Here is a 15,378-nt window from a genome sequence, read left to right on the forward strand (position 1 = left end):
TCTACTTCCTCCTCTCCTACTCCATCCTCCCCTCTCCATTCTGTCTTTGAGACAACAGAAAATTTTGATGTGAGTTTCCAGTTCCCATGCAAAAGACAGTATTTTACCCCCAAACCTCTGGACTCACTCTTCTTAACAAAGCTTCTCCAGGCCTTATCCCCAGCTAAGACCCCAGAGCACCTGTATCATTAAAGAATTATCTTGCAAGGACATAGTGTCTATACAAAAAGGAAAACAAACTTAACACTAAATATACTCACCACTTTCGAATTTTTAAATTCACTACCTTAGATACACTCACCAATTCAGCTAATAATAGATTTTGGCTCTATGTGGGTCATGAGGGAAACACGTTAGCAATGCTTGCTTAGAGCAGATAAATATTAGGTAGAGTCTATTTCAACGTCTTGTTCCCTCAGTCCCATTCTTCTCTCCCTCTCAAGTCTCTACTTGGAAGAGTGAAGAGGTCTTTCCCACTCAGAATCATGTACCATTTTAGTGAGCCCACACTCACTACCATTGTACACCAAATTTTCACTGGTCATAGATACCTTAGTTTATCCTGGCTTATAAACAACAATAACTTATTTCTTATAGTTTTGGTGGCAAGGAAGTCCAAGATCAAATCACCAGAAGATGTAGTGGCTGCTGGAGGGCCTACTTGGTTACAGATGGCTGTCTTGTCATTGTAACTCCACATGGTGTAGGGAGCAAATGAATGTTCTGGATGCCTCATTTTAATGGCAATAATTCTATTTATGAGTGTGCTTTCCTTATGACCCAGTCATCTCCCAAAGCTCCTACCTCCTAAACCTAACCTTGGGTTAGGACTTAAATATCCAATCCTTTATAATAGAGAAGTTATCTGTATGTATTATGAACAGAGCCAGCCAGCTCTAAGTAAGAACAGGGCCTCTGTAGATTGTTCTGCAGATACTGCTTCCAGATAGTCCCTTCTACCACCTACTAAATCACCGTCCTTTTTGCCTTGATGGTTTACCCCACATCTACCATCTCTGTTTCTTAGAAGGATGCTCCTAGGAGGAACCTGAACTCTGCCACCTGCTTTGCTGGATGACTTTGGGTTCTAAGTTTTCCTTTCTGCTATATCTTCATCTGTGTCATAATGACAGTATGATCTGCTTTCAAGAGAGCTGGTGATCAATCCAGGTAACATAATAAAGACTCAGCACTAGGTAGGAAATCAATCAATTGAAAAATAAATCAGTGAGTGGGCTGGAAATGTGGCTTAGAGGTAGACTGCTTGCCTAGCATGCATGAAGCCCTGGGTTTGATTCCTCAGTACCACATAAACAGAAAAGGCCAGAAGTGGTGCTATGGCTCAAGTGCTAGCCTTAAGCAAAAGAAGTTCAGGGACAGTACACAGGCCTGAGTTCAAGCCCCAGTACTGGCAAAAAAAAAAAAAAATCAGCAAGTGCCTAGGGATTCCAGGCAAGAAGTGCCTAGTGATGAGAAATGAAAGTTTGAGTGGTGAGTCCACTGTGTACCATGATGTCTCACATATGTGATCCATTTTCCAACTGAGATACTGGGAGGTTGACTTGCCCAAGGTCACTTAGATGGACAGAGTGGAACTGGAACCTGTTCTTCCCCAGCAGAGTTTCGATCCATGCTGTGCTCAAGGAACAGGGGCTGAGGTCCCTGTGGAGGGAGAAGAGGGAAGGATGGAAAAGGCAAGCTACTACATCTAGCCTCAGTCCCAGCTCTGGTGCGATCCTCCAGGACCAGATAGCTGAGGTCATGATGGGCCTACCAGAGGCTTCTGTGCTGGAGAGGGATGTCCTCTTTTGCTGAGCTCTGATAAGAATTCTACTGCCTTGGGTGGGGAGAAGGACCAGCCAGAGCACCTTACAGGATCTCACAGCACTGGATCAGGTCGAGAACTGAATGAAGAGGCTATAATGGAAGGCTGAGCTTGGCCTTCAGTGCTCTCAAGGGTGTATGCTTGGGATCTGCCTTTCTGGATTGTTACTTAGTATGAGTGTTATCTTGGACCAAAGCTTAAGTGGGCAAGAGTAATAACTTTAATTTCTATTACCCTCCCCCCACACATCACATCAGGCTGGCAGGAAACTCCGGTCAGTGAGTTTCTTCCCTACTTTTCCAGTTATATGGTACCAAGAGACTAAGAAAGGGCCTTCCTGTTTCTTCATCATCCTTCCTTTCACACTAGGCTGAGTATTTCCTGCTTCTCACGGTCTGTGGATATGTCCTCAGGCAAGAGAGCAGCTATTGTATGAATTTTCTAGCACAATCTACACACAAACCCACCCTCCCTTGGGTGGTTGGAGACAGGTAAAACTTCTCTCTAGCTCCTCTAGAACTTTTCTCTCATCTTCTCTCCTGACTCAGAGTAAGAAGGAATGGGGAAAGAAAGTCGCTACTGCCTCCTGGGTTCCAGACAAACTACTTGGTCTCTACCTCAATCATTTCTGTCATGAATTCTGAGATCTTCTATGGGTCTGTCCTTTGAAGCATCCTAGCCTGTTTTCTACTTGGCCACAGATTCACAGTCATCTGCCTGAAAGGGCTGGGGAGGAAAAGAAGAGACACCTTTCCAAGTTAGTGCAGAAGCCCTACATGGATCTCTGTACTTCTGGTATAGTATTCCATAACAAGGGTAACATCACAATTTTTGTTTGTTTGTTTGCAGTACTGAGGTTTGAACTCAGGGCCTTGAACTTGATGGGCAGGAGCTCTCCCACTTAGAGAATGCCTCAGCTCCTTGTGCTTTAGTTATACTGAGGGTAAGGTCTCAAGCTTATGGTTTATGCCCAAGTCTGCTTAGACAGTTATCACTTCCCTCCTATTTATATTTCTTTTGTAGCTGGGAGACAGGTACCCACCACGGCACCAAGCTATTGGTTAAGATGGGGTCTTGCTAAGTTTTTACCCTGGTTGGCCTCAAACAGCAATCCTTCCAATTTCTATCTCGCAACTAGTCAGTATTAGAGATGTGAACCACCAGTGCCCAGCTGTTTTTATTTGCTTTAAACCATCTCACTTTTGATTAAAGTTACTAAAAGAGTTTATAGTTCTTGAAATATCACCTCATGCCATCATAACCATTATCACAATGATGACACCTAGCCAGCCAGAAAGAGACAGGGCTTGAATAGCCTCAGAGCCAGAAAGAGATTGTAAAGCTCTAAGCTAGCTCTGTCTGGAGGCCACACCCACCTGGCTGGCCAGTGAAAGTTAGAATCCAAGCCCCTAAATCCAGCCCAGGTTTTCATTTTGTCAGAAGGATGGCTAAGATTTCTCAAAGGGAGGTACCCTGGCTCCTGGCAAACTCTCAGTGGCTGACCATCCTCCAGTCCATTTTGTAAGAAACAGGAGGGCAGATGGAGGTGCCAAAGCCCTGAGGATGCAGCATCTCCTCATAGAGAATTGTAGAATTGTACAGATCTAGTGCAGCTATAAACGTTTTCACCTGGCAGGTGCTGCCCAGTGCCTGTCTGGGACATCCTTGCTCTGTCAGTATGCATAGACTACAGCATGCTCTGTACTTACCCCCCCCCCCCCCATTCCCAGGAGCTCCAGGAAGTACAGCAGCATTTATTGCACACATTTGTTTTAGTACTGGTGAGCACTTAAGTTGATTCCAAGAGTACACCAGGCTACAGAGGAATATCACCATGCCTCATCAGGCACATGATGCCACACTTTTTTCAAAGTAGCTCTTGCAGCCACATGGTGTGCTACAAGTGTGCTACAAGACTCTCACTCTGGAGCTAGTCACTGGGAAGGGTGGAATTTCCCAGTAGCTACACTGCAAGTGACTGAATGTGCTCTAGTCCTTTGTATGTGTGTTTCAAATTGAGCTGGACTGGACTTTCATTTATTTTAAATGGCCCAGAAGAGGCAAGTGTGTGTATGTGTGTATGGTGCTGTGGCTAGATTGGGCTTAAGCATGGTAGGACAGGCAACTAGAAAGACTACTTCTTCAAAGCAGTGGTAGTGCAGGGCCCAGCGAAATCTTTAGGGAAAAGTCTAAATGTCTTTCAGACCCTTTGTGAGAACATATCCACTTATCCTCCATACCCTAACACAGAAAGTTTTTCTTAGATCTAGCCCAAAGTTCTCATTTTCTGTATTTTTTATGCATATACATTATGTTAAGCCACAGTCTTGTTAGAAGGCACTTGTCATTGCCTTTACAATTTTATCATGTTCTTTTTCTTCTTTTTCTTTCTTTTTTTTTGGTCGGTTGTGGGGCTTGAACTCGGGGCCTGGGCACTGTCCCTCAGCTCTTCAGCTCAAGGCGAGTGCTCTACCACTTGAGCCACAGTGCCACTTTCGGTTTTCTGGTGGTTAATTGGAGGTAAAAAGTCTCATGGACGTTTTTCCCGGGCTGGCTTTGAACCGTGATTTTCAGATCTCAGCTTCCTGAGTAGCTAGGATTAATTACAGGCGAGAGCCACCAGCGCCTGGTTCATCATGTTCTTGAACCTGTGAGGTCTGTCTCAGAGTAAGGTAAGAATTTCAGTTCCTGAGCAGTGATGTACCCTCATGGTAGAACACTGCTCTACCATGGGCCAGGCCATGGGTTCCATTACCAGCTAGAGAGAAGAGAGAGAACTCATAGCATTTTGGCCAGATACATTTCTACAGCTCCATTTTCTCCATTCTACCCATTGTCTGCTGACCAGGCTGCAACAATATATCAGAGGCACAAGGAAAGGAGAGAGGGTGGGGTCAGGGGATGTGCGGAGCTGGATTGGAGCCACATTTCCTGCTTGCTGACAGTGACCTGCTTGGGTCAGTCATGTAATCTCCTTGAACTTCATTTCTCTCGTGAGAAAAATGGAAGTTATGATAACCGTACATAGCAGGACTGGTGAAAGACTGACCACTTGTGGGAGAGAGCGGGGGCCCTTTGAGCCCCAGCACCTGGGGACTAGTCTTGAAAATTTCCCATCACCTTCCAAAATCAAGGTTTTTCTCTTCCATGTAGGGTGGGGACTTGCACCACTACATCCACGCGAGCCACGCTCGGCTGTACTTAACACTCAGGACCCTGGATCTACTCACTTCGGGTCCATGTGGACCCTCTTCCCCTCTTCTGTGTCCCCAATTCCCACTCAGACGACAGCATGCCCACCGCCCCCCCCTTACCGCCCACCCCCTTCGCCCCCAGCGCACGCGCGCAACGGGGCACTCACAAAGCGATACTCCCCCCACCCCCTTTCCCCGCCAGCACATAGCTGGAACGCAGGCCAGGCTGGTTGGGCTCCCCCCCCCCCCCCCCCGCCCGGTCCCCGGCAGGTAGTGGAGCGGGAGGGAGGGCTGCGGGCGGGCGGGGAGGGGGAGAGGAGCGCCGGCCGGCGGGGCGGGGCGGGGACCGCCGGGCGGGGGTGCTGACGGCCCGGCCTGGGTGGCGGAGCTGCGAGGGACCGCGGAGCGGAAGGCACGCGGAGCCCAGCCGGAGCCGGAGCCCGCGCCGCCATGCCCTTGGCCTTCTGCGGCAGCGAGAACCACTCGGCCGCCTACCGGGTGGACCAGGGCGTCCTCAACAACGGCTGCTTCGTGGACGCGCTCAACGTGGTGCCGCACGTCTTCCTGCTCTTCATCACCTTTCCCATCCTGTTCATCGGTGAGCGCGCGCGCGCGGAGGACCGGGGAGGGAGGGCGGGCGGGGAGGAGGGGAAGGGAGGCCCGGGGGAGGGGCGGCGCGCCGGGGTCCCGGAGCAGTCCTGCGCCTCTCTCCTGCGGGGCGGGGGGGGGGGTCCCTTGTCCCGGGCAACGCCCTCTGCTCCCCGCATTCTCACACTCAAGCCATCCCTCCACTCTCGGGGGGGGGGGCGTGGATGGAGAGGGTGCCCTCTCCCTCCTCTCCCCACCCCCCCCCCGAGCCCCGCGATGAACACAGCCGATGCTCCTATCCCAAAGGATCCCCAAGTTTGGGCACCGCAGGTGTGCAGAGTTGGGATGGAGAGTAAGGCACGGCGGAGGTCTCTGCGCGTGCGCTAGGGAAGGTGGGGTGTTGCGGGGCCGGCCGCAGCCTAGGTGGCGCAGCGCGGGGAGCCGGGTCACCCCTCCCCCGGGGCACACTGCCGGCTGGTCCGCCGCAGCCCGAGGTGGAGGTGGAGGCGCCGGGGAGCCCCGGTGCCTTCCCGGGGCTGAGCCTCACAGGAATCCGTGGCCTCCCGACAGTCCTGGGGGGCCGGTGAGAGGTGCGAGCTAGGGATTCGGATTCCCGCGCCGGCCCCGCATGTCTGGGGAGTGCAACTTCTCCGGCTCTGTCTCACCGCGCCGCGTAACCGCGCTGCGTAAAGAACGCAGCACCCAGCCTGCCGGCTTGAACGTGGGCTGCAAAGTTGGGCGCCGCGGTCGGAGCCAGGGGCCCCTTCTCTTAGATCCCCTTCATCTCTCGCTCTAAGGCCTTGAATCTCCCAGCCCAGTCAGTTCTGCCCATATGTTGGCGGTCCTTTGGAGTTCCAGCATGGGTTCGTTCACTTTAATTAAGAAAAGTAGGGCCCTGTGCAGTGGCCGCAGTAATCTCAGCCCTGGCAAAAATTTAAAGCTACCCCACCTCGACAAATAAACCAGGCTTAGCGGATTTGTAACTGTAACACCAGCTCCATGGGAAGCATAGGTAGTAGACTCTCCATCGCCTGCTGGCCCAGGCCAAAAAACAAAAACAAAAAACACGTGACCCTATCTGAAACCTACTTAAAGCAAATAAGCGTTGGGGGCGTGGCTTGATTGAAGTGTCCAGTACTTCGAGTACCTAGCAAGTGCCAGGCTCAGTACTCCCCAAACTAATCAACCAACCCAGAGAAGGGGCGGGGGGGAGGAGAAAGACGGGGGAGGGGGAGGAAGGAGAATGCAGTTAAGAATTCAGTGTGTATCCTAGAAAATTAGGTGAGGGAAGGGGTGAGTAGGGGAGAGACAGGCAAGAATGTTGAAAGGGGTAACACTGGTCAAGATGCTTTGTGTTCATAAACTGCTTTGTTAAATGGAACTTCTTTGTACAACTACCTAAAGATAACAGAAGCATTAAAAATGACAAATCTTAAAATCCACGTAGGGGGCTGGGAAGGTGGCTCAGTGGTAAAGCGCTTGCCTTGCATGCATGAGGCCCTGGGTTCGATTCCTCAGCACCCATAAGCAAAAAAAAAAAAAAGCCGGAAGTGGCACTTTGGCTCAAGTGGTAGAACGCTAGCCTTGAACTGAAGAGTTGAGGGGCAGCACCCAGGCTCAGAGTTCAGGCCCACAACCAGACCCAAAAAAAAAAAAGGAACTTAAAATCCACGTAGTTTTGGAAAAGGAAAAATGGTCACAAAGTTAAATTAATAAGAAGTTGCTGTAAGAGCAAGTTGCTAGTTACTGACAAAATGATTAGACAAAATGCAAAAAAAATGTGCAACACATGCTCTTGTGTGTATGGAAATAAGGACTGCACACTTCTGTTCGTTGTTATGTGGTTTAACTCTCTGGTGATAAGTTCCACAAGAGGTCAGTATGTAAAAGGGGTACCAGAATAGGACCCGCCAGCACAGGTCCAGGCTTTGTGCTTGGATGTTTAATTCTTTTTTTTTTTCTTTTTTCTTTTTTTTTGGTTTTGGGGCTTGAACTCTAGGCTTGGGCACTATCCCTCAGCTCTTCAACTCAAGGTGAATACTCTACCGCTTGAGCCACAGCGCCATTTCTGGTTTTCTAGCGGTTTATATGAGGTAAGAGTCTCACAGACTCTGCCCAGGCTGGCTTTGAACCGTGATCCTCAGATCTCAGCCTCCTGAGTAGCTAGGATTAAGGCATGAGCCATGGGTGCCCAGCTGGATGTTTAATTCTTGTGCAGCAGATGTAGCAGGCATCCTCTTCCTCAGCCTCGTTGTGAACCCCGTCCCCACACACCCTCTTATAGTCCATGTTCTTTTCTCCAAGTGGGCCAGGTTTCCTACCTACCTCTTACCATCTCTCCTCTCAGGATGGGGCAGTCAGAGCTCCAAGGTGCACATCCACCATAGTACATGGCTACATTTCCCAGGGCACAACCTACGCTGGATCCTGACCTTCATGCTGCTCTTTGTCCTCGTGTGTGAGATCGCAGAGGGCATCCTGTCTGATGGGTAAGTGACTGAGAACTCAGGAGAGAGTGGGAGTGCTCCAGGAGGCTAGAAAAGACCAAGGAGATTCCAGCTCACCTGCCTCCCATAAGCCAGGATCATTTGCTATGAAATCCAATGCTTTGCCCCACATAGAGAGTGTCCAGTTCTCTTGTGCCAGGCACTAGATACATAGGAAAAACAGGGCCTACTCTCAGTCCATGACAGAGGAGAGAACACAGACCTGCAGGCCAAGTCCCAGGGAAATGAGAGCCTATTAGCAGCTCCCAAGTCCTGTAAAAGATGCCAAGCCTTGTCTACAAGTTGCTGGAGTTAATTCTGGAAGGCTGGTGGAAACAACTAAGCATGTCAGCCATTCTTACTTAAGGCCTTTCCTTGGTTTTCTGCTGTTTTATAAGATGCCATTGCTGGGTCCCTGAGTGGCCATTGTCCATACCTATCTACCTCTAGTCTTATTCCCACAGCTTTTCTCCCCACACCCACCTCTCTCTCTGGGTTTCACCTTCTGGGCCTAACAACTTCTGCCACAGCATAAACGAAACAGTATGTCAAAGTTTTTATATCTGTTTGCAAAACTGTCTCTGGACCTAATCAGAAAGGTCTTGTGTGCATCCAGAAATCCCAGGCCTTAATCATATTTGTACTCACGGCTCAAGGCACATGAAAGTGCCATAAACGTTTATTGAATCCTAGAAGACAAAATAAAATGTTACAAGCAACTTTTCTGGGAGGAGAGAGGAGAAGGCTATATTGATCAAGCTCTCTGGTGGAGAGGTCCTGGAGTGGAACCCGGATGACTAGGGTTCTGACAGGCAGAGTTTAGAAGGAAAATAACAGTGCCGGAGGAGGGGATCAAAGAACAGAGATGACAAGTGTGATCTGTGATAGGATGCCCAGAGGAAAGGTGGACGTGGTGAGAAGGCCTTTAGAAGGCAGGTGGCACTGCAGGAAGAAGGCAGGCAAGGGTGGGAGTGGGCTGAAACATTAGAACAATGTAGAGGAACCAAGGAGGCTGAGGCTTGGAAACTTGCCTGGGGCATCTTGGGGAGGCTCTGAATCCCAGACTGCATGTTTGGATTGGATTCAGCCAGCAGTTGGGAACAGAAGGGAGGTGTCATCAGCCCAGTGATTTTAGGGGAGAGGCTGTGGGTGTCCTGGGCAATTGGAGGCAAGAGAGACTGGAAGTGGAAACAGCCTTGGGAGGTGGCTGTAGTAATGTAGGTGAGAGATGATTGCGGTAGAAATGAGTGTCAGCATCAGGGGAGGGGGCAGGAAGGGAACTGCCAACTCCCTGAGGCAGAATGGATGAATTAGCAAAGCTCAGTGGCTACTTGGGTGACTGATGGGGCAAGAGAAGAGCACTTGGCTCAAGCATCTGAGGTCCAGCCTCTCTGAGTTAGAATCAGATTGTAGCCAGGCGTGGCTCCTGCCAGCATGGTCTAGATTGGGATCTGGCCACAGAGAAACAGGATCCTTCTACTCCTTTATTCTCCCAATCCCCATTATCCCTACATCTGAGCATCAGCAATGATCTCTGTAGTGCCTGCTTGCCTAGGAGCTTCTGATGAGTAAAGTCTCCTAGGACCAGCAAGACAACCAGAGGGTGCACACTTTTGACTAAGTAGCAGATGCCCAGTCTATGTTCCATCCTCACCCCTTCCAAAACAGCACAAATGCTCCAGAGGGTCTAGAGGCATAAACCACCACACCTAGAAATACTCAAATACTCATTGGCCAAACAGGGGATGGCTGATCCGGACAGCCTGGGCATCTGCTAGCACTAGTTTGTGCCAGCTGTGAAACTTCGCAAGTCACCTGGCCTTTCTGAGCCTCACTTTCTCCACCTGTGAAACCAGCATCAAAGCTCTTGTCCAGCTGATTCAGGGTTCATGGAGAATGAAATCAGAGATGGATAGGTTTAGAGCCTAGTGTAGAAAGGCCCTGGACAGAGGATTTGTGTCCAGAATATGAGACCTGGAAGGAATCAGTCCGGGTATTCCCTCCTACGGGTATTCCCTCCTACTGGTGATCAACAGCCTCTGCTCTGTGACTGGGCCCCAAATCAGCACAGTGCAAATGGCCATCTCCTTCCCAGTGCACAGGGCAGCTCTTGGGCTGGGCATTTGTCACTTAGTCTCTAGGGCAGGCAAGCGTGAGGAGCATAGAAAAGAGGCAGACAGAAGACCTGCCTTGTAGCATCTATGTTTAATCCAGACTAGGGACATGTAGGGCTGGTGAAGGTAGACTTCACCTCAAGTTTGATTGAGGGCAGGCCTCATTTAGCAATTCAGATATCTTAAAACCACTGGCCTTCCTGTGCTCCTTAGCAGTTACTCTGGTGTATAATGCTCTGGAAAGATATGAGGAAAATTAATATGTATATGAAAACCCTTCTCAAATCATTGTATGCTGGATTAAGTCTGTGAACACATTCCCTAATGTAGTATGTATCATCCAAGAACGAAGACCCCTGTGCAGAGAGAGAGGAGGGAGGGGAAGCTGGTCATTCCCAAGCTTCTCACAAATGATTGCTTTTTGCTTTCCTTGCTTTTGTATCTCCTCTGGTAGTTGGAAGAACTTTTGCTGAGCATAGTCCCCTTTCAACATTTAAAATCAATATTTACAAACTTACTTAATAAGAGAGCTAGATGTTGCCTTTTCTGGTTGGTTTGGTGGCTCAGTGATGTCCCCAGGGATCCAGCCTCTTCTTGTCTTTCTAGCCTCTTCTCTGTGTGTCAGTCATATCTTCCTCATGATCACAAAGTGGCTGCTCCCCTTCTGGAAGAAAAGGGCAAAGGCCGAGGAGGCATGCCTCTTCCTTGCAGGAAGGATCGTCTTCTATAGCCTTTCTTTTGTATCCCATTGGCCAAGGTTGGGTTATGTGCTCCACCTCCCCAGACCAACCACTGGCAAAGGGTATCTGCTTCAACCAATCAGCCTCCATTCCCCAGGCTGAGTACATTGGTGCTGGGCAGACTCTAGTGGTTCTTTTCTCCAGGAGTGAAGAGCTATTTTGTGAAGAGCCCACATCACCTCTGTACCTGCACCAGAATCCCACCAGAGAGAGTCCCTGTCCCTGAGCTCTTCAGCTCAAGGCGAGTTCTCTACCACTTGAGCTGCAGCACCACTGCCGGTTTTCTGGTGGTTAACATGAGTTAAGGGTCTCATAGATGTTTCTGGCTTTGAACTGTGATCCTCAGATCTCAGCCTCTTGAGTAGCTAGGATTATAGGCATGGTGGATATCCAGTGCCAGGATATCATCCCCATTTCTTTCTTCTGCTTTAGATTTCTATTCATCTGCAGCTTCCCTTCCCTAGACTGCATCATAGCTATAGGCAGGTCCTCCAAGGCTGGAGCCCTTGGCATGCTGCCATGAGCTGCACAAGCAAGGGCAGCACTGAACAGGAAGCTAAAGCAGGCCTTCCGGGGACAGAAGGGTCCCAATGTGACTGGAGCAGAAAGAGCAGGACAGGCAGTGTGGGAGACCACACTGTTGGGCCTCAGGCACCAGGCTGAGCTGCATGGGTCTTACTGTGTTCAGGAGGGAGCCCCCTGTTAAGGGAGAAAGCCTGTGGTCTGGAGGATGCTCTCATTCCTTAGGGGAGTATCACTGAGCAGAGTCCAACCACCACAGAGGCCTTGGAGAGTTCCAGTGGGGAGAGCAGGAGCCGTCACTAACTTCTCTTTGCGCTCATCTTGATAGAGGTATAAGGCGTGTACCTTTGGCTCCTCTGTACATCTATAAAATGAGAAGACTCCGAGTACACATTTCTCCATCACATACTTAGAACTGTGTCTAGTGTAGGGCAAATGCTTAACAAATATTGACTCTTGTTGTTGCTGCAAGTACAGCACTAAGGGAGGGTGTCGGTGCTGACCTGGGCCACTCTGTTAAATGGGTTGTCACTGAGTGATCTGGGACACACAGGCCTCCATTTCCTACACACCCACCGAGCTCTGGGGACAGTTGCCCAGCTGCATTGTGATTCTTGGCTTTGCAGCAGCTGCTGCCATAGCTAACCCTCCTGGTACCTGGGAAAGAAGACCATGAGTGTCAAAGCCTCAACCCTAAGCCCTGAGCCTCACTCTCTGGATTCCTGAGCCCCTTAGTGAGTGGTTTGTTTAAGGTATGGGTATATGAAGTACACTGTGGTTCTGATTTGAGGCCCTACTATGTGCTGAGCAATCAGCACAAGGCCTGGGCTGCTGTACTGGTCAAATCCACATCCTCTCTTTCTCCCCATCTCAGCGTGACGGAATCTCGCCATCTCCACCTGTACATGCCAGCTGGGATGGCGTTCATGGCTGCTGTTACCTCTGTGGTCTACTATCATAACATCGAGACCTCCAACTTCCCCAAGCTGCTGATCGGTAGGACGAGAAGAGCCGGAGGGGGGTGGGGCTCAGGGACATTTTCATTCTTTTCAATGTTTTCTGAGGACTTACATACCAGACAAGCTCCTAAGAGCCACAGAATCAGAACTGCAAAGAAAAGATCACCGCCTTTGTGGAGCTTACAGTCAGGTGGAGGGTGTAGTAAGTAAACAAATGAATGGTGATGCTGTGAAGAAAATCAAGCTGAGCAAGGGAAAGGGGAGGGAGGAGAGACGTGGCAGTCTATTCAGGGTGGCCAGGGCCATTGTCCGATAACAGTGACCAAAAAAAGCCTTCTGATAGGAGCAGACCTGGCAGAGAGGCTGGTGTGGGCAAAGCCCAAAGGGCAGAGGGAAGAACGAAATAGAAGGAGAGGTCAGGAGAAAGCAAAGCAGACTCCTTTTCAATGGGCCTGAGCAGCTGGGCTAACAGTGGTACTGGTATCTGAGATGGCTCAGGAGCAGGAGCTGGGACTGGAGTGCAGGTCAAGCTTTGTGTTCAGAGCATGCTTAAGTTGAGAGATGGTCAACTCTTCTGTCAAGTGAGCAGTTAGATAAGTAAGGTGGACATTCAGGGGAGATGTAAGGCAGAAGATACACTTTCTATCATGGTGAGTTTACAGATGGCATCTAAAACTTGAGCCTGGCTGAGATCTCCTGGAGAGAGTAGAAAATGGCCCCAGGACCAGGCTTGCCAGCACTTAGACACAGGAAGGAGTGCCTGCTTGCAGCTTCTCACTCCCTGTGTCTGAGCCCTGGGAGGAAACAGTGATGGCTTCTGGCCTTTATAGGGCACAGACTGTGGTCCAGGCTCAGTGCTGTGCCTCCGTTACCTCAGTAGTTCCCATGACTGTGCTGTTGGTGGGGGGAGGGTCAGAAAATCAGAGAGGTTTAAAATAACACCAGCAAACACTCATTTAGCACTGATGACATGCCAGGCTCTGACCCAAGCATAAGACAAATTCATGAAATCCTTACAAGCCTGTCACATGCATCTCATTATTGTTTCCCCTCTACTGTGCAGAAAGCTGGAGTCGGGCTAAGTTCCTCTCACAGTGTACCCAACTAGTCAAAAGATGCAGCCCGATTCTGACATCCATGCACGTTCCTGACTGCTTCTGAGACCATGTGCCTCAGGGTCTCAGCCTGAACTTACAGTCAGAGGTGTATCAGATGTGCTTCTGTGGGCCACGTGTCTAAGGTTGAGCTGTGTGCATCTGGTGGTTAAATCATGGCCTTGAGGAATTGGGATATCTGGTTGATGTTGGGGTCTAGAACCCTCCATGCTCAGGTCTTGGCAGTGCCATGTTGTTGTTAGAAGATAAGAGATAATTGCTGATTTAGTCATGGGTCTGGCCTTCTATGGACGGTGGAATCTGAGCTGAATCAAGATTATCCAGGTGATATCCAGGTGGTATCCTGATCTCAGAACCCTTCCCTCCCACCCCGAGATGATATGCATGGAGGCTGGGGCAGCAGTTGACGACCCCCTGCTCCAGTTTCTGGATCAACCCTCATCTAGAGGGTCCCTCACTAACTACCAAGGCCTAGCTGAGTGGAGACCCCTTGGAAACATCCTGTGAGCATCTGGCTAATTCCTTTTCTCATTTTCCAGTGCATGATAGTGTGTGCACGTGTGCATGTGTGCACACGCGCAGACACACACAATGTTCTCTGGGAACAACCTTCATCAGACATGGATGGGTTAGTCCTTTTCCAAGGACAAAGGCTTTCCCTTTCAGGAAAAACTTCAAGCATGTCTTCAGAGACAGAAATTCTATAAGAAGGGAAAGTGGATGAGGTTTTAGGTGCATAATGGCTGTATCTGTAAGCTATAGGGAGAAAGATGGCCATCAGAGGAGGCTATTGTAGATCTGGAGTTTCACAGAAAGATTAACAATGTGGCTTACATTGTCTTATGAAAGAACTATAATCCTCAGGCTCCAGATGAGCTCGAGATGTCTTTTGCATGGAAGACATGTCTGAGCAGGAACTGGAATGGAGAGAAAGGAGCTGAGTACTTCAGGAAGAGGTGCCAAGGCCCTGAGGCAAGAGGAAAAAGGGCATTAGGGAATCTGGAAGGAATGTGGAGAGCACAAAGCAGCTGGACCTTGGAGGCTAAAGCTTCTTCAGGACCTCTAAGGGCACACCACAGGCCTTGGTCTTTATCCCAGTGGCACTAAGAAGTTGTTTGGGGGTGTTTGTTTTGTTTTGTTATTTTTGAGACAGAGTCTCAAAAATGTTGGTCTCAACTTTGTAATCTTCCTGCTTCAAATGCTGGGAGGTTAGTGGGTGCCAGTATATTTGTTTTGTTTTTATGTGTGTGTGTATTTGTTTGTATATATAGTAACATAATAAATGTTACCATCTTAAGCATTTATAAATTCCTTGGCACTAAGTACATTCACACTGGAACTATCCCCCACTATCCATCTCTAGAACTTTTCTCATTCCCCCCAAACTGAAATTCTACAAACACCAACTACTCTTAGACCACTTAGACACCTTTCCCAGGGGGAGTGGGCAGACTCACCCAGGGGACAGTCAAGGAGGCACAAGTGGCCTCCAGTTGCAGGTTCCTGTGACCTGGAGCCCAGATGGAGCTTCTGCCCACTCTCTTCCTGCCCTCACCTGGGATCCTAAGACAATGGCACCAGCCCCTTTGGGTACACTCAGCCTGGGCCATATGGTGGAACCCAATGTCGTCTACTTCCCAGGCCAGTCAGGCCAAGCAGATCTCCATCATCCCCAAGAGATGATTTTACCCCTCTGGGATAGAAGGTGTAAGTCTCCTTCACTCACTATGAGTCCTCCCTAGAGGAGGGGGCTTGAGGCTGGCTTTACTCCGTGTAGCTCTCAGAGTAAGGTCAGGAGCCACCAGTGCCAAAGCATCCCCTCAAGAGTGACTGAA

At 49.6% G+C, this 15,378-nt stretch overlaps 1 protein-coding gene across 6 annotated transcripts in view; it reads left to right on the top strand.

Annotated features, from left to right (window-relative positions):
- The first annotated feature begins 5,406 nt into the window (after positions 1-5,406).
- The window catches only part of Abcc8 (ATP binding cassette subfamily C member 8), a 73,360-nt gene continuing 63,388 nt past the window's right edge, over positions 5,407-15,378 (top strand). For 5 of the 6 annotated variants that reach the window (XM_042691469.1, XM_042691471.1, XM_042691468.1 and 2 more), the window contains exons 1-3: positions 5,443-5,617; positions 7,955-8,096; positions 12,344-12,465. In XM_042691469.1, the coding sequence (XP_042547403.1) occupies positions 5,470-5,617; positions 7,955-8,096; positions 12,344-12,465 (412 nt within the window). In that variant the 5' untranslated portion in view covers positions 5,443-5,469. Of the gene's footprint in view, positions 5,618-7,954; positions 8,097-12,343; positions 12,466-15,378 lie in introns of all 6 variants that reach the window. The other variant, XM_042691467.1, reaches the window with a different exon arrangement.

The sequence above is a fragment of the Dipodomys spectabilis genome, unplaced genomic scaffold (genome assembly GCF_019054845.1).
Source record: "Dipodomys spectabilis isolate Male_0828 unplaced genomic scaffold, ASM1905484v1 ptg000145l, whole genome shotgun sequence".
Taxonomy (NCBI): Eukaryota; Metazoa; Chordata; class Mammalia; order Rodentia; family Heteromyidae; genus Dipodomys; species Dipodomys spectabilis.